Source organism: Lissotriton helveticus, chromosome 5_1, assembly GCF_964261635.1.
Source record: "Lissotriton helveticus chromosome 5_1, aLisHel1.1, whole genome shotgun sequence".
Lineage (NCBI taxonomy): Eukaryota > Metazoa > Chordata > Amphibia > Caudata > Salamandridae > Lissotriton > Lissotriton helveticus.
In genome coordinates, this window is record NC_136065.1 from 155,079,963 (window position 1) to 155,106,862 (window position 26,900).

The 26,900-nt window shown below is 45.3% G+C and overlaps 1 protein-coding gene across 2 annotated transcripts in view; it reads right to left on the reverse strand.

Moving 5' to 3' along the window:
- Positions 1 to 26,900, reverse strand: part of COL5A1 (collagen type V alpha 1 chain) — a 523,191-nt gene that overhangs the window by 371,193 nt on the left and 125,098 nt on the right. For both annotated transcript variants that reach the window (XM_078641937.1, XM_078641938.1), the window contains exon 2: positions 8,059 to 8,226. In XM_078641937.1, coding sequence (XP_078498063.1) covers positions 8,059 to 8,226 — 168 coding nt within the window. The remainder of the gene's footprint in view (positions 1 to 8,058; positions 8,227 to 26,900) is intronic.

Consider the following 26,900-nt stretch of genomic DNA (forward strand, 5'->3'; position numbering starts at 1 on the left):
GATACAATTTGCTCTGTGAAGTATGCGTCCTTCGATCAGGCAGCGGGCATGCTGAGGAGTTTGGGCGCAGGTACACTGATGGCTAAGTCAGACATTGAGTCAGCCTTTAGACTACTCCCGGTTCACCCAGAGGACCAGCACCTGCTGGGTTTCTCCTTTAAGGGAAAGTACTACATGGATAAGTGTATGCCCATGGGTTGCTCAATTTCATGTGCTTATTTTGAACAGTTTAGCTCCTTTTTGGAATGGGCATTAAGACAACATACGGGTCACCAGTGGGTGATGCACTACCTGGATGACTTTCTTTTTCTGGGCCCGGCGGGTTCACGGGAGTGTGCGTCGGCATTGCAGGAATTTTGCGTGCTCATGCGCTCTTTCGGGGTCCCGTTGGCGCAGGGGAAGACAGTTGGACCAGTGACATGCCTGGAATTTTTAGGCATCGAACTGGATTCTGTTGAGGGGTGTTTTAGATTACCAGCAGAAAAGATCCAAAAATTCAAACAGACTCTAGGACTGTGCTTACAAGCGAAGAAGGTGAATTTAGGGCTGTTGCAGCAGACAGTGGGACAGTTGAATTTTGCGTTGAGAGTAATTCCTATGGCTCGCCCATTTTCACGCTCAATTGCATAGGCCATGAGGGGTCTTCGTGAAAAACATCACCGGACACGGCTGTCTGCTGAAGTGCGCCAGGACATGCGGATATGGATGGCATTCCTGGCGGATTTCAATGGAAGAGTGCTGTGGGGTGCACCCACGGTGTCTTCGGAGGACATTGGTTTATGGACCGATGCGGCGGGCAGTGTTGGGTTTGGTGCCATCCTTGGCAAGAAATGGGTGGCGCAGAAGTGGCCCGCCTGGTGGGAGGAGAGCGGGCTGACGGTGAACATTGGTTTCCTCGAGCTCTTCCCAATCTGGGTGGCACTGAAAGTCTGGCCCGAGGAACTGGCCAACAGATCGGTAATATTCTGGTCAGACAATATGTCGGTGGTTGAATGCATCAACCAACAAGCTGCAAGGTGTCCACTCATTTTACGCTTGATAAAAGAGATTGTACTGTGTTGCATGACAAGGAATGTACTTTTCAGAGCAAAACATGTCCCAGGGGTGTTAAACAATGCAGCTGATGCCCTTTCTCGCTTTAAGATGCAGGTGTTCAGGGATCACTTGCCGGAGGCAGAGACAGCGCCAGCCCAATTCCCGGCGATTCTTTGGCAAATTGGTGCCCCCAACTACATGACCTCGTGGCAGCCAGCCTAGCACCCAAGACCAGGACGGCATACGAAGGGGCGTTCAGGTCTTACTGTCACTTTCTGGGACAGGGCTGGGAGAGTAGTTGGACTATGGAGGCTAGCTTCAATGAGTATTTAGGCAGCCTACACAAGGAAGGGCGCACGGTGGCAACAGCCAACAGGCACAAGGCCGCTATCTCCTTTTTCGCACGGGCACGGGGGGGCAGGGACCCTACACACAGCTTCCAGGCCCACAGGGCATTAAAAGGATGGCGGCGCATGCAGCCCCCCTCCATAGATTCCAGGAAACCCATAGGTTTTGAACGTCTGTCAGCTGTTCTCCTCGCGCTGCCGGACACATGTAGCTCTACGTCTGAGGTGGGCCTATTTAAAGCTGCTTTCTCTTTAGCCTTCTATGGGGCATTCAGGGTAGGTGAACTCGTGGCGGCCAACAAAGGTGATAAGATAGGCGGCCTTCAGCTGCAGGATATCAGCATAAGGGGCGACACTATGTGGATCAGCATCAGGAAATCTAAAACTGATCAGGACGCTAGGGGCCAAAGTTTGGCGTTACATCGGGCAAGGAACAATCCCTGCTGCCCGGTGACACATGTGGAGGAACTAATAAGACAGCGGGCACAGGAGTGTGTGGGGTCACTGCTAATGCATGGGGATGGGACTCCTCTTACCAGGTTTCAGTTCCAGAGGGTACTAGCCATGAGCATGGCAAAAGCGGGTTATAATCACAAAGAGTTTGGGACACACTCCTTCCGGATAGGGGCAGCCACAGAAGCAACAGCTAGGGGTTTGACCACAAAGAGTGTGCAAAGAATTGGGAGATGGTCCTCAAGCGCTTATAAACGCTACGTGCGGTTGCACATGTTGTGAGAGCTGCCGCCATGTGGAGTATTGCTAATACCTGCTGTTTTTCTGGTTATTTACAGTTTCACGGGCCTGTGACGCAGGACGGAAACTACCCATGGAGCATCAAGGCAACTTTACTACAGCATGGAGGGACCAGGAGGACAGACAGAAGACCGTAGTCATTTGGGTAGTGGGGCATTCATATGTCAAACGTGCTAACAAAATTTTTCTTGCAGGTTCAGGCAAACAAAGGGTGGAAAGTAGGGGGTGCAGGGTCTCCTTCCATGGCAGGGGGGGGCTCCGCCTCAATCAGTTCAGGGACTATATGTCGGACTTACTAGCGCGACATACTACACCACCCTCGGCGGTAATACTTCACTTAGGGGGGAATGATCTGGCAGGTCTGGGCAGAAGGGTCCTCCTGGAAGAAATTATATCTGCAGCGGGTTGGCTAGCAAAGCGGTTACCAGGTAGTGTTGTAGTATGGTCACAACTGATACCAAGGATGCAATGGAGGGGGGGAAACTCAGTCAGCGCGTTGAACAGCTCGTTAAAGAGGGTCAACAACAAGCTGGACAGGTTATTTAGGACTCCGGTCTTACAGACCATCCCTCACGGTTGCATTTGGGGGGAACACTTCTACCTGCGGGATGGGGTGCACTTAACAGAGGAAGGGAATGCCCTTTTTATAAGAAACATCCTGGCATGGGTGGAAGTTTTTGCAGGAAGAGTATGACCTTTCTAGAAGGGGGGAGTTCTGGGGGGGGGCCAGATAGTCGGTTAACTACCTGGCCTGTGGCGGTAAGGTCATTAATCGGTGAGCAGCATTTTAAGGTCCTTACGGGGGGGGCGGACCCATTCACGAAAGGGGCCGCCCGCGGGAGGGGCCATTTGGTCTCTCTCAGAACTTCAGGGGCAGGAGATGATCTCCATTAATTTAAAGGGTGCGGGGGAGGGAGTCTACGCTTTCCTCAGGCTGGTAGCCACCCCTCACAACACTATGACGTCACTAAGGTGCGCGAGTGTCTGGGCCCTCCTGTTATGGTTAAATGGAGTTCGGGGAGCGCACGTGGGTGTAACGTGCCCTGGGTTGCGCATGCGCATCTTCAACGTGAGAGCGCAGCTGTAAAAGGATCTGACACCGGTTGGCGACCTTGCCGTAGGCCTTTATTAAAGTTATTAAAAAGTTATTAAAAAGTATTGGAAATATTAGAATGCAGTTTAATTTTCAGGATGATTAGATTACGTTAGGAGACACGCTGTATTAGCTATTTGTTAAGGTTAGCCCATCATACCATGTCGAAACGGATGTCAATCTAATATTCTGAAAAGTGTGCATTTTAATAATTGTCAGAAATGTTTATTTGATTAAAATTTTTGATTTGTTTTTATATTTTAATAAATACGGCCAGGGGGGGGGCCCCGTACCCCCCCTTGACTTCCAAAGACCCCCATGTGTTGACTGGTTGAATTGGGTAATTCAGTCGGTGTTCAAGGGGGGAGGTGGCCGGCAGTCCAAGACCATGATACAAGGGGGGGCCAATAGGCCCCCACGCAAGCATGGCGGGGCCCGGTCCCTCCCACAACCCGTCCCCTTCGGGGCCGCGTTCCCCGCCCCCTCGCCCCGGAAGTACTGGTGTGCTTCCGGGGCGAGGGGGCGGGGTCGCGGCGGCGAAGGGGTTAAGAGCCTGGGGAGCGCGGGAAGCGGCCTCTTTGTGCCCGCGCTCCCCAGGCTCGCTCCTCGCCCCACCGTGGGGCCGTTTAATTTTCCCCACCCTCCATCCCTTATTAGCAGACCTTGGGGCTTGGCAAATGGTGAGTATCAGGTTTTGTCAATGTGCCGGAACATAGATGTAAGGGGGACTTGATCCAGTAGGCCTTGAATTTCCTGTTTACTGGAAGGAAGTACAGAATTTAAACGTTGGTGCAGTGCCGTGATTTTAACCAATTCTTTCCTTAGGCCCCTTTTTCCCGCTTACAGGAGTAATTATATATGTAGATGTTTATGCTTTGCTGTGTGTTAACAATTTTATCCTTAGGCCTTTTTTCCTTTTAGAATAGCATTGTCGTATTTATTATGTGTGTCTGGCGGTAAGGTCATTAATCGGTGAGCAGCATTTTAAGGTCCTTACGGGGGGGGCGGACCCATTCACGAAAGGGGCCGCCCGCGGGAGGGGCCATTTGGTCTCTCTCAGAACTTCAGGGGCAGGAGATGATCTCCATTAATTTAAAGGGTGCGGGGGAGGGAGTCTACGCTTTCCTCAGGCTGGTAGCCACCCCTCACAACACTATGACGTCACTAAGGTGCGCGAGTGTCTGGGCCCTCCTGTTATGGTTAAATGGAGTTCGGGGAGCGCACGTGGGTGTAACGTGCCCTGGGTTGCGCATGCGCATCTTCAACGTGAGAGCGCAGCTGTAAAAGGATCTGACACCGGTTGGCGACCTTGCCGTAGGCCTTTATTAAAGTTATTAAAAAGTTATTAAAAAGTATTGGAAATATTAGAATGCAGTTTAATTTTCAGGATGATTAGATTACGTTAGGAGACACGCTGTATTAGCTATTTGTTAAGGTTAGCCCATCATACCATGTCGAAACGGATGTCAATCTAATATTCTGAAAAGTGTGCATTTTAATAATTGTCAGAAATGTTTATTTGATTAAAAATTTTGATTTGTTTTTATATTTTAATAAATACGGCCAGGGGGGGGGGCCCGTACCCCCCCTTGACTTCCAAAGACCCCCATGTGTTGACTGGTTGAATTGGGTAATTCAGTCGGTGTTCAAGGGGGGAGGTGGCCGGCAGTCCAAGACCATGATGATTGGAATAGGCATAGAGGCGAGAATTATCAGGTCCGTGGAATTTTTTGAGCCCAAGACCCGCCGAGGCGGGGAATTGAACCCTGGTCCCGGGCTAGACCTCTGCATCAGGGTCTGCCGCTCTAACCATTGAGCCACACTTCTCCACTTCTCCATGAGCCACACGAATATGGACCTCTGTATCTTTCAAGGAAGCAGTCAGGGGGATACTCACGTAAACATCCAGGCCTCTTTTGCTCAGTTGTTAACTTTTACACCAATATTTCCTTAGTGTTGGCCTGGAGAACATACTACTTCTGTTGCTCTTTGCCATCCACCAGTAGGACTATGAGAATGGTACCTGCCAATCACACCCACACTCGTCAACCATTCGCTTTAGTGTAGAGAGATGAAAGCCGGTGCCCATTGGCTGCAGCTTCTAAGGGGCGCCAGGGCATTGACCCACTGTCTCCCTCTGCCACTACTGCTTGGCATGTTACAGTTTTTACATAAAAATAAACGATCTCACAGATCATTTGTTTCCACATAAAAGCGGTAATCTACCCTTGCTTGCTAACAAGGGCTGCACTAGTTCTATCGGGCATGTGTCTGACAGGGGCTGTTACAGCCCGGCCTCAGAGATACACAATACATATCTGACATGCTGCACTAGCGTCATGCAGCGCAGCATGCCAGAAAGTGGAGCTTCAGGGCTTGTCAATCACATTCCCTCCTGTCCTATCAGGAGCGGGAATATGCAAAAAAGGTTTACCTCTGTACCTTCCACCCTATTCCATCTTCCAATTGGGTGGAAGCTCCTGGGCTCGTCTCTAGCATGCTGCAGCCAGACCGGGGAGTCAGAAGTTGTGGGCCTGACCCAGGTAAGCATTTGTGTTTCAAAGCTTAAGTGTGTGTTTGAATGTGTGCTGGGGAGTCCATGAGTATTTATGCGTGCCTACAACGGTGTGTGTATACGTCTGTTTGTATGTCTGAGTGTATGGGTGTGTGTGTGAGAGAGAGACATCTGAAATCCTGGCCCAGGGGTTGGCAAGGCCCGAGGCTGAGGGCTGGATAGTGCTTTGGGGTTGTTAATGGCCTCACCTGTTTCATAATTCAACAGCCGCCACTAAGCCCTTGACTCTTACACTACTTGTAGCTAGTTGCACTTTATCAATAAGAGGCTATGCTTCTTTGGGCATGTATTCTGTATGTGAGAAACTATCCTTGTGAAGGCCTTCAACATGCCAACCTCTTTGATTTCTGACAGTTTATCCCTATTAAAGTACACATTGTTGGTCAATGTGGGCTCTTTAGGTCGAGCCTGGGCAGCTAATGTTGTTTTGTAGTATGGAATAGAATCCCTGCCCACTCTACACCCATATTTTTCATTGGCTTGTGTCATGGTCCTGCGTAAATGCTGGCTTCTGATTGGTTAATAGGCTTGTTAGACTCTCCTTAATACCGCATTGTCTTCATTTGTAACCTCCCATGAGAACTGGCCCTTTTACTTTGGTTGTTACACAGTACCTCTTTTTTAGTCTGCAAGCACTATTTTCTTTAATGAGTTTCTCCTACTGCAGGAACCATGTTTTCCTGCAAGATTCAGCGTGCCATGCCTTCTTTCACTTTCTGAGCAGCTTGGGACAATGGCGGTCACTTCTATGAATAGGTCTCGCATTTACAAGAGTTTGAACTATTGGCATTGTAAATGGCAATGCCTTTTTTATGTGTTAATTAGCAAAACAGATAAATAAAAGGCATTGTCATTTACAATGCCAATAGCTTAAACTCTCATAAATGCTAGACCTATTACATTGCAAAGCTTGTTCTATTAAATGGCCAGACTGTTCCGTAGATTTTTTCTCTAAAAGGCAAGGGGCCTGATTCACAGAACTAACTTAAGACAAATTCCTAAACTTACTACCATTTTCGTATTCACAGAAGGCACTTACTCATTTTGGTATTCACAGAAGACACTTACTCATTTCGGTATTCACAGAAGTTAGGACTCCTAACTTTCGGACTCCTAAATGCCTTCTGTGAATACCGAAAGTCTTAAAATTAGGATTTTTTTTCAATTTAGTAGTAGTAAAGTTAGGAGTCCTAACTTTAGGACTCCTAAATGCCTTCTGTGAATACCGAAAGTCCAAAAATTAGGATTTTTCTCAATTTAGTAGTAGTAACTTTAGGACTCCTAACTTTAGGACTCCTAAATGCCTTCTGTGATTACCGAAAGTCTTATAATGAGGATTTTTCTCAATTTAGTAGTAGTAAAGTTAGGACTCCTAAATGCCTTCTGCGAATACCGAAAGCCTTAAAACTAGGATTTTTCTCAGTTTAGGAGTCCTAAAGTTAGGAGTCCTAACTTTACTACTACTGAATTGAGAAAAATCCTAATTTTAATTCCGTATTCACAGAAGGCATTTAGGAGTCCTAAAGTTAGGAGTCCTAACTTCTGTGAATACTGAAATGAGTAAGTGCCTTCTGTGAATACGAAAATGGTAGTAAGTTTAGGATTTTGTCTTAAGTTAGTTCTGTGAATCGGGCCCAAGGTTCCTCTTCGTTGAAATGTTTGGGCGTTTGTTTTAGGCACCATTCCTTCTATTAACTGAGTACAGACAGGAGCAAGTAAGATGCTGCACAACTTTAAATCATGTCTGGATTCTACCACATGCAAGAAGTTGTAAAAAACAGCCCACCTATTCTGTGACCCCGAGTAGCATGGTCAGTGTCGCGCTAATGAAAAGTATTTATTTTTCCCAGACATAGATATAGGATACTGCAAGGTGTCTCATAACAACTAACAGGTATTGAATCATCCGTCCACCCAGGCGGTACCTAACTTCAGATGAACTGGAATGTAAACGTGTGGGATGATCTGACCTAGAATGTCTTGATTATCATACTCTTCTGTATACATTCCAAAATGTAACATATTACTTTCAGTTGCTTTCCATAATATATCAGACAAAAACCTTAACATATCTATCTGTATAATTGAGTAACTATATAGTTCAAGCAGCTATAATTTCAGTTCTCAAAGGCATAGAACACATCAATTAATTTCAGAAATTTTTACAAAATGCACAACTTCCAAAACCATCAAGAACTTTAACCAAGAAGTTGCACTATGGTGATTGCCAGAGGAGAAAAATAGAAAGCTCTTACTGGGGTACAGCTGTTTCGTAGGTGCACTGAGCTGTGCATCTTTTGATACCCGGTACGCCACATCCGGCACTTTCGAAGATCGCCTCTGTGTGCAGAAACCTGTTGTTTTCGTTACCCCATCAGGTAAATTGTGAAAATCTAATACCTTCAAGAGATCAGCTGGTTCAGCTGCAAAGGGGAGAGAAAAAGGAGAAAATGGTTACTGAAAATTGACGCAGCTATGGAACTAGAGAACGAGATCGCATATAGAAAGTTTCAAAACATATCCAGCTAAATATCTACCTCAAACACCCCAGACTTTCCAAACCACAACAATAGAACATATTACGGTGAAAGATGAATTTTAGGACTAGTGTCTTAATCTTTGGAGGACCTGTTTCATGCCTCGAAGAGGTTTGAGGGCGTCAGCAATCCCACTCACGGTATAATTTAAGATAATATAACCGTCACAGTCACCTCAGTGACAGCAAATGAGCAACAAATACATCAAGTGTCATTATATAGTAATGTGCTACATTACTATATTGTGCAAACCGAGGTTGTTTGGACACTAAATCTGTCTTTTCAGAAGAGCATGTAACAAAAAAATCTATCGTTTTCTTAAAATAAAATTTTGGTAAAGGAGATTTAGAAACTGAACCCCCTAGAACTTGAGCTGGAAAAAGTGTTAATCGAGCAGCAGATCATGCCAAAATGCGCGTGATTTGAGTGTGATCCGAATCAGATCGCCCTACCTGTACCATACAATGGTTGAAATGGTCAGTCCTGCAGTAAGGGACATCACTTCATGACCACAGGACTACCCAGGCAACAATTATTACGAAGTAAGTTCTTGGGAGACAACTCCGCCCTCTATTGTTACATCACTGTAATATATATAAAGCGTGCCATGTGATCCTTTTACTACAGCAGCAAGGTGCAGGAGGTATGTGGAAGGCCAGAATAACCACTGTCACTACGAAAGGAGCATGCTGGAGGTATGTTGAAGGCTATGAGAGTCATTTGGTAAAACAGAGGCACACAGAAGGTATGTACAAGGATAACTCTTTCACTACAGCAGGAGCACACAGGAGGTATACCGAAGGCCGCGAGCGCTCTTTCACTAAAACAGACACGAGATATGCACAGGAGCGCACAGGGGTTATATATAAGTGCATTAGTGCTCTTTCACTAAAACAGAGGCACACAGAAGGTATGTACAAGGATAACTCTTTCGAAGCACACAGGAGATATATGCAAAGTCATCAGTGCTCTTTCACTAAAACAGTAGCATGCAGGAGGTATATACAAGGTCATCAGTGCTCTTTCGCTAAAACAGGAGCACCCAGGAGGTATGTGCAAGGTCATCAGTGCTCTTTCGCTAAAACAGAAGCGCACAGGAGGTATATGCAAGGTCATCAGTGCTCTTTCGCTAAAACAGAAGCGCACAGGAGGTATATGCAAGGTCATCAGTGCTCTTTCGCTAAAACAGAAGCGCACAGGAGGTATATGCAAGGCCATCAGTGCTCTTTCACTTTAACAGGCACACACAGGAGGTATATGCAAGGTCATCAGTGCTCTTTCGCTAAAACAGGAGCACCCAGGAGGTATACGCAAGGTCATCAGTGCTCTTTCACTAAAACAGGAGCGCCCAGGAGGTATATGCAAGGTCATCAGTGCTCTTTCACTAAAACAGGAGCGTACAGGAGGTATACGCAAGGTCATCAGTGCTCTTTCGCTAAAACAGAAGCGCACAGGAGGTATATGCAAGGTCATCAGTGCTCTTTCGCTAATACAGGAGCGCACAGGAGGTATACGCAAGGTCATCAGTGCTCTTTAGCTGAAACAGAAGCGCACAGGAGGCATATGCAAGGTCATCAGTGCTCTTTCGCTAAAACAGAAACGCACAGGAGGTATATGCAAGGTCATCAGTGCTCTTTCGCTACAACAGGAGCGCACAGGAGGTATATACAAGGTCATCAGTGCTCTTTCACTTCAACAGGCGCACACAGGAGGTATATGCAAGGTCATCAGTGCTCTTTCGCTAAAATAGGAGCGCACAGGAGGTATATGCAAGGTCATCAGCGCTCTTTCGCTAAAACATGAGCGCACAGGAGGTATATGCAAGGTCATCAGCGCTCTTTCGCTAAAACAGAAGCGCACAGGAGGTAAATGCAAGGTCATCAGTGCTCTTTCGCTAAAATAGGAGCGCACAGGAGGTATATGCAAGGTCATCAGTGCTCTTTCGCTAAAATAGGAGCGCACAGGAGGTATATGCAAGGTCATCAGCGCTCTTTCGCTAAAACATGAGCGCACAGGAGGTATATGCAAGGTCATCAGCGCTCTTTCGCTAAAACAGAAGCGCACAGGAGGTAAATGCAAGGTCATCAGTGCTCTTTCGCTAAAATAGGAGCGCACAGGAGGTATATGCAAGGTCATCAGCGCTCTTTCGCTAAAACATGAGCGCACAGGAGGTATATACAAGGTCATCAGTGCTCTTTCGCTAAAACAGAAGCGCACAGGAGGTATATGCAAGGTCATCAGTGCTCTTTCGCTAAAACAGAAGCGCACAGGAGGTAAATGCAAGGTCATCAGTGCTCTTTCGCTAAAATAGGAGCGCACAGGAGGTATATGCAAGGTCATCAGCGCTCTTTCGCTAAAACATGAGCGCACAGGAGGTATATACAAGGTCATCAGCGCTCTTTAGCTAAAACAGAAGCGCACAGGAGGTATATGCAAGGTTATTATCGCTCTTTCGCTAAAACAGGAGCGCACAGGAGGTTTATGCAAGGTCATCAGTGCTCTTTCGCTAAAACAGAAGCGCACAGGAGGTATATGCAAGGTCATCAGTGCTCTTTCGCTAAAACAGAAGCGCACAGGAGGTATATGCAAGGTCATCAGTGCTCTTTCGCTAAAACAGAAGCGAACAGGAGTTATATGCAAGGTCATCAGTGCTCTTTCGCTAAAACAGGAGCGCACAGGAGGTATACGCAAGGTCATCAGTGCTCTTTCGCTAAAACAGAAGCGCACAGGAGGTATATGCAAGGTCATCAGTGCTCTTTCGCTAAAACAGAAGCGCACAGGAGGTATATGCAAGGTAATCAGTGCTCTTTCGCTACAACAGGAGCGCACAGGAGGTATATACAAGGCCATCAGTGCTCTTTCACTTCAACAGGCGCACACAGGAGGTATATGCAAGGTCATCAGTGCTCTTTCGCTAAAACAGGAGCACCCAGGAGGTATACGCAAGGTCATCAGTGCTCTTTCACTAAAACAGGAGCGCCCAGGAGGTATACGCAAGGTCATCAGTGCTCTTTAGCTGAAACAGAAGCGCACAGGAGGTATATGCAAGGTCATCAGTGCTCTTTCGCTACAACAGGAGCGCACAGGAGGTATATACAAGGTCATGAGTGCTCTTTCACTTCAACAGGCGCACACAGGAGGTATATGCAAGGTCATCAGTGCTCTTTCGCTAAAACAGAAGCACACAGGAGGTAAATGCAAGGTCATCAGTGCTCTTTCGCTAAAATAGGAGCGCACAGGAGGTATATGCAAGGTCATCAGCGCTCTTTCGCTAAAACATGAGCGCACAGGAGGTATATACAAGGTCATCAGCGCTCTTTAGCTAAAACAGAAGCGCACAGGAGGTATATGCAAGGTCATTATCGCTCTTTCGCTAAAACAGGAGCGCACAGGAGGTTTATGCAAGGTCATCAGCGCTCTTTCGCTAAAACAGGAGCGCACAAGAAGTATATGGAAGGGCATCAGCACTCTTTCGCTAAAACAGGAGCGCAAAGGAGGTATATGCAAGGTCATAAGCGCTCGTTTGCTAAAACAGGAGCGCAGAGGAGGTATATGCACGGTCATTAGGGCTCTTTCGCTAAAACAGGAGTGCACAGGAGGTATATGCCAGGTCATTAGGGCTATTTCGCTTAAACAGGAGCGCACAGGAGGTATATACAAGGTCATTAGGGCTCTTTCACTAAAACAGGCGCGCACAGGAGGTATATACAAGGTCATTAGCGCTCTTTCGCTAACACAAGAGCGCACAGGAGGTATATACACGGTCATTAGCGCTATTTCGCTAAAACAAGAGCGCACAGGAGGTATATACAAGGTCATTAGAGCTCTTTCGCTAAAACAGGAGCGCACAGGAGGTATGTACAAGGTCAGTAATGCTCTTTCACTAAAAAAGGAACGCACGGGAGGTAGGTATATACAAGGTCATTAGTGCTCTTTTACTAAAACAGTAGCGCACAGGAGGTATGTACAAGGTCAGTAGCGCTCTTTCACTAAAACAGGAACGCACAGGAGGTATGTACAATGTCATTAGTGCTCCTTCACTAAAACAGGAACGCACAGGAGGTATGTACAAGGTCAGTAGTGCTCTTTAACTAAAACAGAAGCGCACGTGAGGTATATGCAAGGTCATCAGCGCTCTTTCGCTAAAACAGGAGCGCATAGGAGGTATATGCAAGGTCATCAGCACTCTTTCGCTAAAACAGGAGCACAAAGGAGGTATATGCAAGGTCGTAAGCGCTCGTTTGCTAAAACAGGAGCGCACAGGGGGTGTATACAAGGTCATTAGCGCTCTTTCGCTAAAACAGGAGCGCACAGGAGATATATGCAAGGTCATTAAGGCTCTTTTGCTAAAACAGGAGCATACAGGAGGTATATGCAAGGTCATTAGGGCTCTTTTGCTTAAACAGGAGCGCACAGGAGGTATATGCAAGGTCATTAGGGCTCTTTCGCTAAAACAGGAGTGCACAGGAGGTATATACAAGGTCATTAGCACTCTTTCGCTAAAACAGGAGCACACAGGAGGTATATACAAGGTCATTAGCGCTCTTTCGCTAAAACAGGAGCGCACAGGATGTATGTACAAGGTCAGTAATGCTCTTTCACTAAAACACGAACGCACAGGAGGTAGGTATATACAAGGTCATTAGTGCTCTTTCACTAAAACAGGAGCGCACAGGAGGTATAAAGAAGGTCATTATTACTCTTTTCTAACAATAGGAGTTCTGAGTTGATACGTAGAAGGCTATGCAAGCTTGTTCACTACAACAGGGGCGGATGCAAGGTACATAGAATGCCATGAGAAAATTTTATTGGGACGGGGGCACATAGGAGGTATGTAAAATGTCAAGAAAACTTTTTAATTACAACAGGGGCACATTTGAGTTAGGTAGAATGCCATGAGAACTTTTCCATTACAATAGGAGCACATAGGAGGTACGTAGAAAGCCGTGGGAATGTATTCATTACAACAGAGGCACATAGGAGGTATGTAGAATGCTATGACAGCTATTTTACTACAACAGGGGCACGCTTGAGGTATGTAGAGGACCATGGGAGCTCTTTCATTATAGTAGAAGGGGAAACATCTATTACAATGCAGGCATTACAGTGTAGTGTCTTTACAACGCAGTCACTACCACGACTGTGACGTTACCATAGGTTTAATTACAATGCAAGTCATTACAATGACTTGCTGTAGGGAATGCAGTGTTGGACGGGTATTGGATTTTAAGTCCAACACCTTCTCTACTGATACACCAACTGGAGTTGGAATAGTAATGTAAACTATTCCAAAGTCCAGCGCTTCCCTAGAGGAAGTCATTGTAATGACTTGCGTTGTAATGTAACTCGTGGTAATGACACAGTCATTGTATTGACTGTGTGTTAAGCCATGCGTGGTTTTGGCATGCATGGCAACAGATGCTATTCCAGTAGGAGCACACAGGAATTATGTAGAGGACAATGAGCTTGGTCATTACATCAATAGCAGACAATATGTATCTGGCAGGCAATGTCGGCTCTTTCATTACTGCTGGAGAACATAGGCCAGCTCTTTCACTGCAAAAGAAGCACACAGGAGGTATGCAGGGGCCACTAGATTTCAGAAGAACTGATCTATGGCAACAGCAATAACACATGGAATGACTTCTGCTAGCCATCAGACCTAGGACCCACACCCACTCCCGCCAACCATGCCAGAAACCTCAGAATCACCATTCACAACAAACTTATCATGAAATCACAGATCAGTGCAGTCTCGTACACCTGCTTCTTCACTCTGTGCTTGCTATGTAAGATCTTCAAGTGGCTACCCCTGCAAATGAGATGCACTGTGACACAAGCCTTCATCACCAGCCGACTGGACTACGGCAATGCCCTCTACGTAGGAATCACCATATACCTTCATCAGAGACTTCACACCATACAGAATGCCGTAGCCAGACTCATCCTCAGCCTTCCCTGATGAACCCATATCACACCCCACCTCAGGAAGCTCCACTGGCTCCCCGAACAGAAGAGATGCCAATTCAAGCTACTGACCCACACCCACAGGGCACCAAGGACCCGCCTACATAAACCACCACCTGAACTTCCACCAACCATTGAGAAGACTATGTTCCACCTCCCTTTCACTTGCCCATACTCTCCCCATCTACCAAAGCAGAAATGGAGGACTCTCCTCCTGCATCGCGGCAAAGACCTGGAACATCCTCCCCACACACCTAATGACCATCAGCTCACTTCAGGAACTCGGATGGCCCTCAAAACGTGGTTGTTCGAATGAACGCCTAGTTACCCTACCAGGTGATTAGTCGCTGTTTAACCCCTTCCATGCTGGGCCGATTCTGCCGCTGTGTGGTAAACAAAAGAACAGGGCAGGGCCGTGACGAACCCCAGCCGTCATCAGCACACGAGCACCGTGGAGCGTGACGGCTGGGGTTCGTCATCAGCATGGAAGGGGTTAAGAATCCTTATTGATCCATTAGAACAGGAATCCAGATGGGAAGTGTATAGGGTCATTTACTACTACAGGACTCCAAAGAGCTATGTAGCAGGCCGTGTAGCGCTTTCAGTAAACCAGAAAACTATAGGATCAGAGAGGAACAGGAGCTCTGTTGAAGGCGATCACATGTGTCAACAGAGCAACAGCTCAAAAGGTAGGAAGGAGAGAAGCAGCTCAAAAAGTAGAAGGTGGTCTGCTCTGTCATTCCTACAGGAACGCACAGCAACATGGCAGCCAACGTTGGTTCATCAAATATTGTTGTGAGGATGTCATCTTCGGTCTGTTATAGAAAAACATTCCCACAATAGGTCCGAATGTAACATCAAAAAGCAGTACAGGTTTGCCAAGTAGCACGAGACACATTCTACTGCTCATTAACACTAATTAAGATACAACACCAAGTATCCACAACCCAACACTTTCTTATAAAGTTGGATATGCGCTCGAACAGCCTCACTGCAGTAGATGCTTTTGCGACCTAGGAATCAGGATTTTCACTGCAGCGTGTGCACCGTGCTCATTACCTCAACTGATTCTCTGCACGCTGATGCAATCTGTGGCTCCAAGAGCTGGTCCCAGTACACTCTTCAGAACAAATGCCCCAGTATGCTCATAACAGCAGTTCCATCTTGTAAGTGAGCAGGTCTATCAGTGGTTAATTTGTGGAAAAAAACGTTCTGGAGCTCTCGTCAGGAGGCAGCTTGCACCAGCCCATTGCACCTATTAGCGCTGCCTATAAGTGAACAAACTAAAACTAACAAGCATTTACAATGCAATAGGTCTCGCAGCATTAAAGTTATTGGCATTGTGTATGACAATGCGTTGCATACATTTTTTAGCAAACTTTGAATTGGTGAGCAGTGAGAGTGTGTGCAAGAGTATGCTGTTGCTCACAGCTGTATTATTCACACAACTCTGATGATGCACCTCACGCACGGGGCTGACGCAGTTATTATTCACACAGCTCTGATGATGCACCTCAGGCACGGGGCTCACAGCTGTTATTATTCACACAGCTCTGATGATGCGCCTCACGCACCGGCTCACAGTTGGTATTCACACAGCTCTGATGATGCACCTCACGCACGGGCTCACAGTTGTTATTCACACAGCTCTGATGATGCACCTCACGCACGGGCTCACAGTTGTTATTCACACAGCTCTGATGATGCACCTCATGCATGGGGCTGACGCAGTTATTATTCACACAGCTCTGATGATGCATCTCAGGCACGGGCTCACAGCTGTTTCATTCACACAGCTCTTATGATGCACCTCAGGCACGGGATCACAGCTGTTATTATTCACACAACTCTGATGATGCACCTCACGCACGGGGCTGACACAGTTATTATTCACACAGCTCTGATGATGCACCTTAGGCACGGGCTCACAGCTGTTATTATTCACACAGCTCTGAAGATGCACCTCACGTACCGGGCTGATGCAGTTATTATTCACACAGCTCTGATGATGCACCTCAAGCACGGGCTCACAGCTGTTATTATTCATATAGCTCTGATGATGCACCTCACGCACGGGGCATGCAGTTATTATTCACACAGCTCTGATGATGCACCTCACGCATGGGCTCACAGCTGTTATTATTCGCACAGCTCTGATGATGCACCTCAGCACGGGGCTCACAGCTGTTATTATTCACACAGCTCTGATGATGCACCTCACGCACGGGGCATGCAGTTATTATTCACACAACTCTGATGATGCACCTCACGCACGGGCTCACAGCTGTTATTATTCACAAAGCTCTGATGATGCACCTCAGCACGGGGCTCACAGCTGTTATTATTCACACAGCTCTGATGTTGCACCTCACGCACGGGCTCACAGCTGTTATTATTCACACAGCTCTGATGATGCACCTCACGCACGGGGCTGACGCCCTTATTATTCACACCGCTCTATTTTGTGTACCTTTGTAACTGTATATATGTAACTTGTTAGTGTGTTTAGTGTATCTTGTGTACCTTTTGTAACTTACCTAGTTCTTTTGTAGAGTGCTCTGACACCTTTTGGGTAAAGTTTACGCTATATAAAACTTCCTTAAAGAAAGTAAATAGTATAGGTAAATATTAATTAATTTCAGCAGTGGATATGCGAGTTCCCTACCCCTCCGTCATTAGTGTAACGTTGTGAGGGCACAGACCCGCAATAGCGTACTGACTACAGAGATTGGAATCGCGGCAATAACTAGGGTGGGTGAGAGTGTGCCCAGTCTGTTTCTTTATTCGAACGGGGTGCCTCTGTAGTCTGCTACGATGGATGACGTGCGAGAAAGCAAGTCAATGCTGCAGCAGGGTGCCACTCGAACCACTGCTTCTTAACGGAACGTTTAGTGTTGAAAATGCCACATATGCCTCAGAGAACCGTCCCCGTATGGTACATGCCCTGACAACGTCCCTTAAGGATGCCACGCATATCCCAAAACCCGGGAACGGGGGCAGCAGCCAAAGCTTCCTGCACGGAGTATCAGTTACGAACATACCCGGGAGAGGTCCAACGATCGTTCACTCTGACGATAAACGGCCATACCACGCTCTTTAACGTTCCTCCCATCCTGAAAGTCGAGCCACAGGCTGGCCTAACATCCCTGCTCTGGGAAAAGCGGTTAAAACCAGGTCCGTTACCGACTAACATTAAGAAACCCCTAACCAAGGCAACAAACTCGCTTCAAACAGGGCGGCTTACACAGCCTGTATGAGAGCGGCAGGAGAGTAGCACGTGCGGACCTGCCCCAGCATCAAATTAAATGGCATGAACGGACAGCAAAAAGCATGAAAACCACAACACGAAACCGCAACCTTCCGTGTGGCGGGACTTCCGTCTTCGGAAGCCCGCGCATGCGCCCACAGAGTGCCACTGAGAGAAGCAGTGCTGGTGACGCAGGGCTCCCATGCCCGAGGGAGATCCCCGCGGAGGCTGCAGAAGTCCAGAATGGCGGTAAGTGGCGCTTAGTTGTAGGGGGCAGGGGGGGTGCGCTTGTGTGTGTGTGCACGCGCCTGTGTGTTGCCTGTGTGTATGTGTGCGGTGGCGGGGGGGGTCTCTATGTGTGTGTGCGTGCGTGTCTGGCGAGACAGCGCTTTGCGCTGTAAATCGCCACAAGACCTAAAAACCATGAAACCCAACAAGTGGTGAGAGGGTGTGGCATAATGGCTAGAGCTGCTGAATTTGGAGCTGGGGAACTCGGTTCAAGTCTCGACGTAGGCTCAACATCCTGTGATTCTGGGCAAATCACGCAATCTCCCTGTGCCAAACCCGTATACCCAGGACACCAAAAGGAGCTTTTAAGAGCCCATTGCCCAGTTCAGCCCCTGAAGCTCCTCTGAGCTGAACCCCAGCGTACACATTACAGCAGTTGCCTCTAATGGCTGAATGTGGACACGATGGCAGACGATGTTCCTCGGAAGAGCCACATCGGTGCACTCAAACCTCGCGAGCCCAAGCTCTTTCCTTTAAGCATCTGTGAGTGTGTGTGTGAGGCGCTCGCCCACTCTGGCTGTTTCCAAGTTGAGATCTGCTTGCACTGACCGTGGAGAGGGAGGGTGGGCGGGGCCGGGCCCAGACAGGCTAGAGGTCGCCGTGGCTAATTGCGGAAACGACAGAAATGAATTTGGACGAGGGGCCGTGGAACAGCTGGGCAGGAAGCGCACGCGGCCAAAGGGCCTCCGAGAGCACTGGATTCCTTCACATCTGCCTGGATACGGTTATCTCCCAGAGAAACGAACAAAACATGTGAGCTGGACTTTTTCCACTGGATGTCTAAACAAAGCGGTGTCCTCTACTTTACCTTAAGGTGCCAGGGTGGGGGATGCGACAGCAGCCTGGATTCTGCGACCCCTGGTGTGTTAGTAATAATTCTCTCACTACAGATACATGCAAGGAAGGAACTTCCTGCCCGGGTGCATTATGGGGGCGTACGTGTTATGCAAATGAGGCTGTAATCTCAGTAAGCGAAATAGTGATGGTGGAATGAATGAATTAATCTCAGTTTCTAGGCAAACTTTGGGCTGCATTCCAGTTGATCGTTTTTGATTAATTGTAATAGTAAAGATAGAGACAAGCCATATGCAAACCAGCCTTGGCCTTGGCATAGTTGGGGCAGTACCTCTGTATGGGAAGTCCAACGACCCATATGGCACAGTGAGTACAGACCAGCAGCTTTGCTGGACCATTCCTGCTGTACAAGGATAAGACTGATACGGCTGGTCCCTCTATGTAAAGACACAGGCAACCTAGAAACAATGGACTGGAATGTGGCCATAAGTGATTACCTGTGGCTGAGATACATTCAGATGTTAGTTCCACCAGTTTTTATGCTGTCAAAATGATGCATCATTCTTTATGTTTGAAGGCCCCCCCCCCCCCCCATTGTACAGTGATCAGATTCTAAAATGACTCCCTGCGTCGGCCCTGGCTCTTGGAATGAGAAAGAGGTGATATCCACCTGGGCCTCTACAGACCGCTGCAATCTACGGGCCTCATTTATGAAAAGTGGGGTATCGCTGGGCAAAACCATTGATATGCCACTTTTCATTGCGCCATCGTTGCGATACCATGGATGCGCCGTATTTACAATATGGAGCTCCATGGTGCAAGGATTTAATAAATACATCAGGACTCCTGATGTATCTGGTGGCGCCATAATGATGCATTGCTGAGGTGTGTCGGATAACTGGCGCAACTCCAATAATGTGTCATTACATATGGGTGAGTCCCATGTGAAAAGCCTGACGTCACTCCTTAGACCTGCTTGAAGCAGGGGTAAGGATTGTGACGGTGCACAGTCAAAATATCGACTACAAAATATCGACTGGACACAATATCGAGTTTTAAATATCGAATGGACAAAATATCGACTGGACAGAATATAGACATCAAAAATATAGTTTTTAAGGTAAGTAATGTAATATCGAATGTTGAAAATATAGACATTTAAAATATCGAAGTATATAATATAGGTTAATAAAATTATCGAATTTTGATAATATTGAATTTTTTATAGTGTTTTGTATGTTATTATATGTGTTAAAAGTGTGTATTTATGTTATAAATAATTTTAATTAATGAAATTTTAATTTTTGAATTTTTACGTAATTTAATTCTGCAGCGGGTTGTGGGTTTATAGGGGAATAGGGTGGGAAGTAATTTAATTATAATTAATTAAATATGTAAATGTATTTATTGTTATTCATTTTTAATTATTTGTTAATTAATTTATATTTGGTAATTAACTAACTTTTAATTGGCAATTAACTTTTAATTAATTGATTAATTGCTAATTATGTTAATTTTACTAATTTATTTTCTGTAGCGGGTTGTGGGTTTATAGGGGAATAGGGTGGGAAGTAATTTAATTTTAATTAATTAAATATGTAAATTTATTTATTGTTATTCATTTTTAATTATTTGTAAATTAATTTATATTTGGTAATTAATTAACTTTTAATTGCTAATTACTTTTATCTAATTGATTAATTGCTAATTATGTTAATTTAAAAATTTATTTTCTGTAGTGGGTTGTGGGTTTATAGGGGAATAGGATGGGAAGTAATGTATTTATAATTAATTAAATAAAACAATTTTTTTAATTGTATTTAATTTGAATTTATTGTAAATTAATTTTTAAATGTTAAATTATTAATTGTTAATTTGTAATTAATTTGTATTAATAGTTAAATATATGTAATAATTAAATGTAATTTGTAATTTTATTTGATTAATTATTATATTATATTAAATTCGTAATTACTATTAATTAATTTTTTATAGATATTAATTTATATTTATTGACATAATATATGAAGTATTTAATTTCCCTACTGTTGCACTCTCTGGAGTGGGAATAGTAATTTTTACCTCTACGCTATCCAACAGTTTCCCTACTGTTGCACTCACTGGAGTGGGATTAGTAATTTTTACCCCTACGCTATCCAACGCTTTCCTCTCTGTTGCACCCACTGGAGTGGGAATAGTAATTTTTACTGCTACGCTATCCAACGCTTTCCCTACTGGTGCACCTACTGGAGTGGGAATAGTAATTTTTACCCCTACGCTATCCAATGCTTTCCCTACTGTTGCACTCACTGTAGTGGGAATAGTAATTTTTACCCCTACGCTATCCAACGCTTTCCCTACTGTTGCACCCACTGGAGTGGGAATAGTAATTTTTACCTCTACGCTATCCAACGCATTCTCTTCTGTTGCACTCTTTGGAGTGGGAATAGTAATTTAAACCCCTACGCTATCCAACGCTTTCCCTACTGTTGCACTCTTTGGAGTGGGAATAGTAATTTTAACCCCTACGCTATCCAACGCTTTCCCTACTGTTGCACCCACTGGAGTGGGAATAGTAATTCTTACCCCTACGCTATCCAACGTTTTCCTCACTGTTGCACCCACTGGAGTGGGAATAGTAATTTATACCCCTACGCTATCCAACGCTTTCTCTACAGTTGCACTCTGTGGAGTGGGAATAGTATTTTTTACACTTATGCTATCGTACGGTAATACGTAAAATATGATTGTAATTTTTTTATAACTTTCATTAATTATTTAATTATTATAAGTTCATTTAAGTATTTTTAAGTATATTTTAGTAATTAATTTTTAATTTTAATTTAATTTAACACTGTTTTTAATAAAGTCGATATTTTTTAAAACTATATTTTTGTAAACGATATTCTGTACTCGATATTTTTGTACTTACCTGTTTGTAGATACAAACTCGATATTTTGTCTGTAGATATTTTTTCCTCGATATTTTTGCTAGTCGATATTCTGTCAGTCGATATTATGTCAGTGATCCGATTGTGACGCAGTGAAGTCGTAGGAGTGGCGTATTGAAATCTCTTCAAATTCACTGCGCCACTTGTACAAGACTTTTTACGCGGGAACGCCCACCCTGCATACATTATACCTGATGCAGGTATAATGTAGCACTGGCCTTTACAAAGTGACGCATCTGCCTAGATGCATCACTTTGTCAATAGGGTGCAGTGTGGTGCATTGATTACGCCATCGCAGCGTCACTGAAAAGTGACGCAACAGCAACGCAAGGCCTTCATACATAAGGCACCACATGTCTTGATTCCAGAGTTGCACCACTTTGACAGTTAGACTCTCAAATTGTTGTTCGTTAGTGGATGTTTCCAAGGTTGGATACATTTAATAAGCCCCTCCTTGGAAAGTGACTTGCTCTTGCCTTTGAGAGGGGTAAATCTCTGACCATTCATGTGATGGGAGAGGGTTGGAGAGGCCTTTGTCAATGCAGCACTTCTCCCACACCACAAATCTCTGTTTAACCCCTTCCATGCTGGTGACGGAACCACTCCGTCACCAGCCACGGGTGGGCTGTGCTAATGACGGAGTGGTTCCGCCACGGCCCGGCCGCCGCGCCTGCGCGGCACTAATTTCGTGCCTGCCCGGCGCGTTCTATTGAGCGGGCGGGGCCATGACGGAACCACTCAGTCATTAGCACAGCCCACCCGTGGCTGGGGATGGAGTGGTTCCGTCACCAGCATGGCGGCGCCGCGCGGCCCTCCCTCCCCCCAGCGCCACGGCGGAATTACCGCCGCGGCCAAGGGGTTAATGTCACACCATATCCTGCATTTTGATGCAGATGTCATGAAGAGCAACCTTACTTTGAATTCATGATGCTATGTGTAATAGAACAAGAGGAGGTGACTCACTCTTTGCAAAGCTACGGCTAACATATCCTATAACAAAGGGCGTTCTCTTTCCTGCCAATTATCCTAATGCCTCCACTTTGACAATTAAATATATATAGGATTACTAAATGTTAATAAGGCCAAAGACATAATTGATGCCATATTTCCAAAGGCATACTTCCGAAACAAAGAACTGTTCACATTTGCACATAAGTAATACATATTTTTTTTTAAACAAATAACTAAAGGTACCTTTGGTCGAAGACTCAGCTTTGCGCTGTTGTATCCTTACTATTCATACTCATTTTAGGATAAGCTTTTGGCACGCGTACCACCGTTTTTCAATTTTCAATTTTCTTCATTACAAATGAATCTAGAGATGTGGTTCGGGATAAAATTACTTCCAATTACCCTCAGATGAAACCTGTTAGAGCCTAGCACATGGTAAATGCACTACTTATTAGAAAGTTTGATATCCCAAAATTGCCTTAATCGTTGTGAGAATCCCTCACCTGCAGCCATCTCTCCATCCCGCTAGGACTACAGTGAATAGTGTCTCTGACAGGAAGAAAGTACATTCTTGGGCATCTGTCGATCCTCTGAGGGTTTAGTACCCTCCCATACTTACTGTATTTGGAACTAAGCACATATGTGACCCTTCAGAAACATCCCTTGTAATGGAGTCATTCTTCACTCTTTCTCTCGCTGTCTCTCTCTTTCTCTCACTCTCTCTCTCTGTCTATATCTCTCTCTCCTTCTGTCTCTTTCTCCCATTCCTACCCGGGTGTCTTCTTCAACATCAGGGGCAAGGCACAAGTCCTAAAAAAAGAAGTGGGGGGCGCTGCCATCACAACAGGAATTGACGTCACGAAAGGTGGCTTGCACCATCAGACTCATTGCCTCCTTCGCTCACCCCGTAGATGCGATTGCATCAGAGAAGCCAGCGCGTGAGCAGCGTTCTGAATGGGCTCCGATCTTGCCCCAGAGAGGCCAAAGAGTGAATGTGTGGCTCCATTTGCTCCAGTTATCGAGCTTCCGGAAAAATAAATGGGGGGACGCCGTCCACCCGCGTGGTACCCCGACTCGAGCCCTGATCAGGGGGTGAGCTCAATCCTTTAATTCTGCTAAATGAGGAATCCTAACTGTTCACCTTTACCCCATGGTCCACCTCTTGGCTTGCAGCTGTGCACACAGGTAGGGGGTTTTCCCACCAACACAACGTCATCGGAAGCTAGAGTCCTTCTCTCTGGAGAAGCCTGGGTGAGTCTCCATCTAGCACTAGACATCTACCAGGGGCCGTATTTTACATATGGTGCATTTTCCTTAACTGGGTCCGGAGCACCTTTTAAAAGGTGCGCCAGGCACAATCAAGGAAAATGCACCATATTAGGATGCGTGCGCTGCCCCCAGGGCAGCCAGGAACTCAGGCAATCTCATTCATGTGAAAAACGGAGTGGCTGCTTTGAAGCCGCTCTGTGTTTCACAGTGCATTTTTAAAGGGGATTAGAGATCCCATTGCAGGCGGGTGAAGTGAGTGAATGCACCCACCTGCAAGGGGTGTCCATGGGACCCCTCTTACCCCCTCCAGATGGGGGCATATGACAGTGCTGCGCCTTTTAGGTGGGGCACTGTCAGTGCAACTCCTGACAGCTTCTTTGCCTCTGCGCCTGTGTCTGTAGTAAGGCGCAGGAACAGAGGCAAAGGGATTCCCTCATTTGCATGGGGGCACACCCCAATGCAAATGAGGCAACGCCCTAGGATGATAGCGCTGTTGAATTATGTGCTCCAGTGCTATCGGTATTACAGAAGGGAATGCACAAGCGTCTGCGCACCGTTTGTAATGCCAAAGTGCCCAGGGGAACGCAAAGCAGGTGCAAATGCTAGTTGCGCTCCCCGGGTACTTTGGTAATACGGCTCTGGTGCCTAACCCTACAGAGGCCTCTTCGCGGATAGTGACAAGGATACAACTCCTGGACTAGAATCTTCTGTGCTGGGAGAGTCAATCCACACTTGTCGTTTTCTCACTCCCAGCTGTTGTGCATGCTAGTTCACTACAGCAAGAGTCCCAACATTCCAATTATTATGTCACAAGGTGTCACAGCAATGGCTTCTACTGGAGCCTGCTGCACATGGTAGACACACGTATGTATACACTTTCACCTACAGAAATAGACTTGACCCTGGCAGATGCACTGACAATAGGAAAATAATGTCACATTGTCTTGAACCCTGGTTAGACCAAAAAAAAACAGAGTCTTGCTGGCTTCATCACACTGGCTTTACTTCTACTAAGCAGGTATTCTACACAATGATATAGATCACAAGCGTCATGCGGGTTACAAGTTTGTCAGTCTTCAAAAAATTCAAAGCTAACCATGGCTGCAAATACCAGCAATTACATTTAACCAATAGGTAATATTGCACATAAGTAATGATTTATGTATATCTAGCCATTTGCACTTGTAAATCTGATTTACAAGCACATATGGCTTTCTAAGTTAGCCATGACCTTTTGCTACCAGATTTCCACAAACACATTGCATATAGCTCCTCGCCTACTTAACTAGTATCAAGAAATCTTAGGGTGAATGGGTGCTGACAAGTACCAAGGACATCACATAACATAAAATAACATAGAATATCATATGATGTCTATATAAAAAAAACTGAAAATAAAGACATTCACGTAACACAATAACACCATTAGATAATTCTTTAGTATTTTCCCCCCAATAAGAAAATTTCAATTCATGAACCAAGTACCAATGGAAAATAAATTAAAAAGAAGTGAAGAACTCAGGATACTCTTAGAAGTGGGTAATGATAATTTGGAATAAATAAGTAACACAGAAGGATTGATATCACGCGTGATATTTAGGCATGACTGACAATTTAGGTAATCACTGAATGTTCACTGAGACATGCCAGGAAAGGGCAAGTGTCTCTCAAGAGACTAGTATGGAGTGGTCACTTCCACCACGAAAAGCAAGGACCCAAACCAATACCCAGAGGACAAGTAGAGATGTCCCCATTACATCACTGGAAATTCAGGGACAATTAATGATGTTATGAGAAAAGGCACTGGTGTGCAGTGATGTCACAGGTGGGAGCAGGCACTTTTACAAGAATGTGGAATTTAAAAGGAGTGGTTGACTTGGGATCGACACATGAAAGTTGGCTTTTTAAGAAATGATTCACAGTTAAGGTAAATAAACTTAAAGGGAGCTCAGTTTTAGCGCTGTCATCCTCTATGCGTTATTTACACATTTCCCATATCCATTGCTATTTTGAATCTATACATATCCTTGTATGAGGTACACCATACAACAGATCCATTAGTTTCCTTATACAATCAACCGGTGCCCATATCAACAGTATTCTCGCTCTCAGGTCACTTAGATAACTTTCAAGTATGTTCTGTGTTTACAAGGCCACATGAATAATGAGGCAATGGAGGGCCAAACTACACAGCAGGATTGAATAAATTACATGGCAAGCAAAAATGCTTTATGCAGCAAAGAAAGGCAAAGTATGTGGCATGTTACGCATGTATGAGGAAAAGGCTCATTTCTATGATGCCTGCCTAGGACAATCAATAGTTGTACGTTGACCAGTTATCTTCTCTTGCAAAGAGTTGGTGTGTGTGGGGTGTTGCACTCTACATTACACATGTTAGTAGCTATGGTACCTGCTTTAGCTACAATCAGTATTTTGTTGATTACAGTAAATTGCACCGCAGACGGTGGATTATGTGGCAAAGGAGACAAGTCCACAATTCTACAGAATATCCTGAGGCAGTTGATTTGTTGAATTCTACTGGATCAGGGGTTCGCATGTCAGAATACCTTAGGCGGAACTATATCGTCTGACATAAATATTGGATCATAAGTATCATTTACAAAAATATCATCTCACTGAGTAGATTTCTATGATTAACTCCAATGTGGCTAAATTCTTGTATAAGAATATAAGGAGACTATTTATGCCAGATGATATTGTGACAATGATATTCAGGTATCATACTGGTCCGGGGTATAAACTCATGTGCATTACCAGCTTGATCCTACTATTGACTTCTGCGTTAAACCTTTTTTAGTTTCCCCTCAACACTGTGAAGGGTCACCGTGCAAGTGAAATTCAGAATTTCAAGATTGATCAGCAAGCATACGCTTTGTTGAAGACTTGGTAAAATTCTCTTATTCCAGTATTTAAAGACAGTTGACACAGGTTCTGAACATAACTTTTCTTAAGCTTGTGGAACAGATATTATGAATTGAGTTCTTTTTTTATAAGTCATATTTAAAAATCAAGACAATGTTTTGATCTATGTAATTTTAGTTGATATTCATATGTTACTTTTGAGGTTTCAT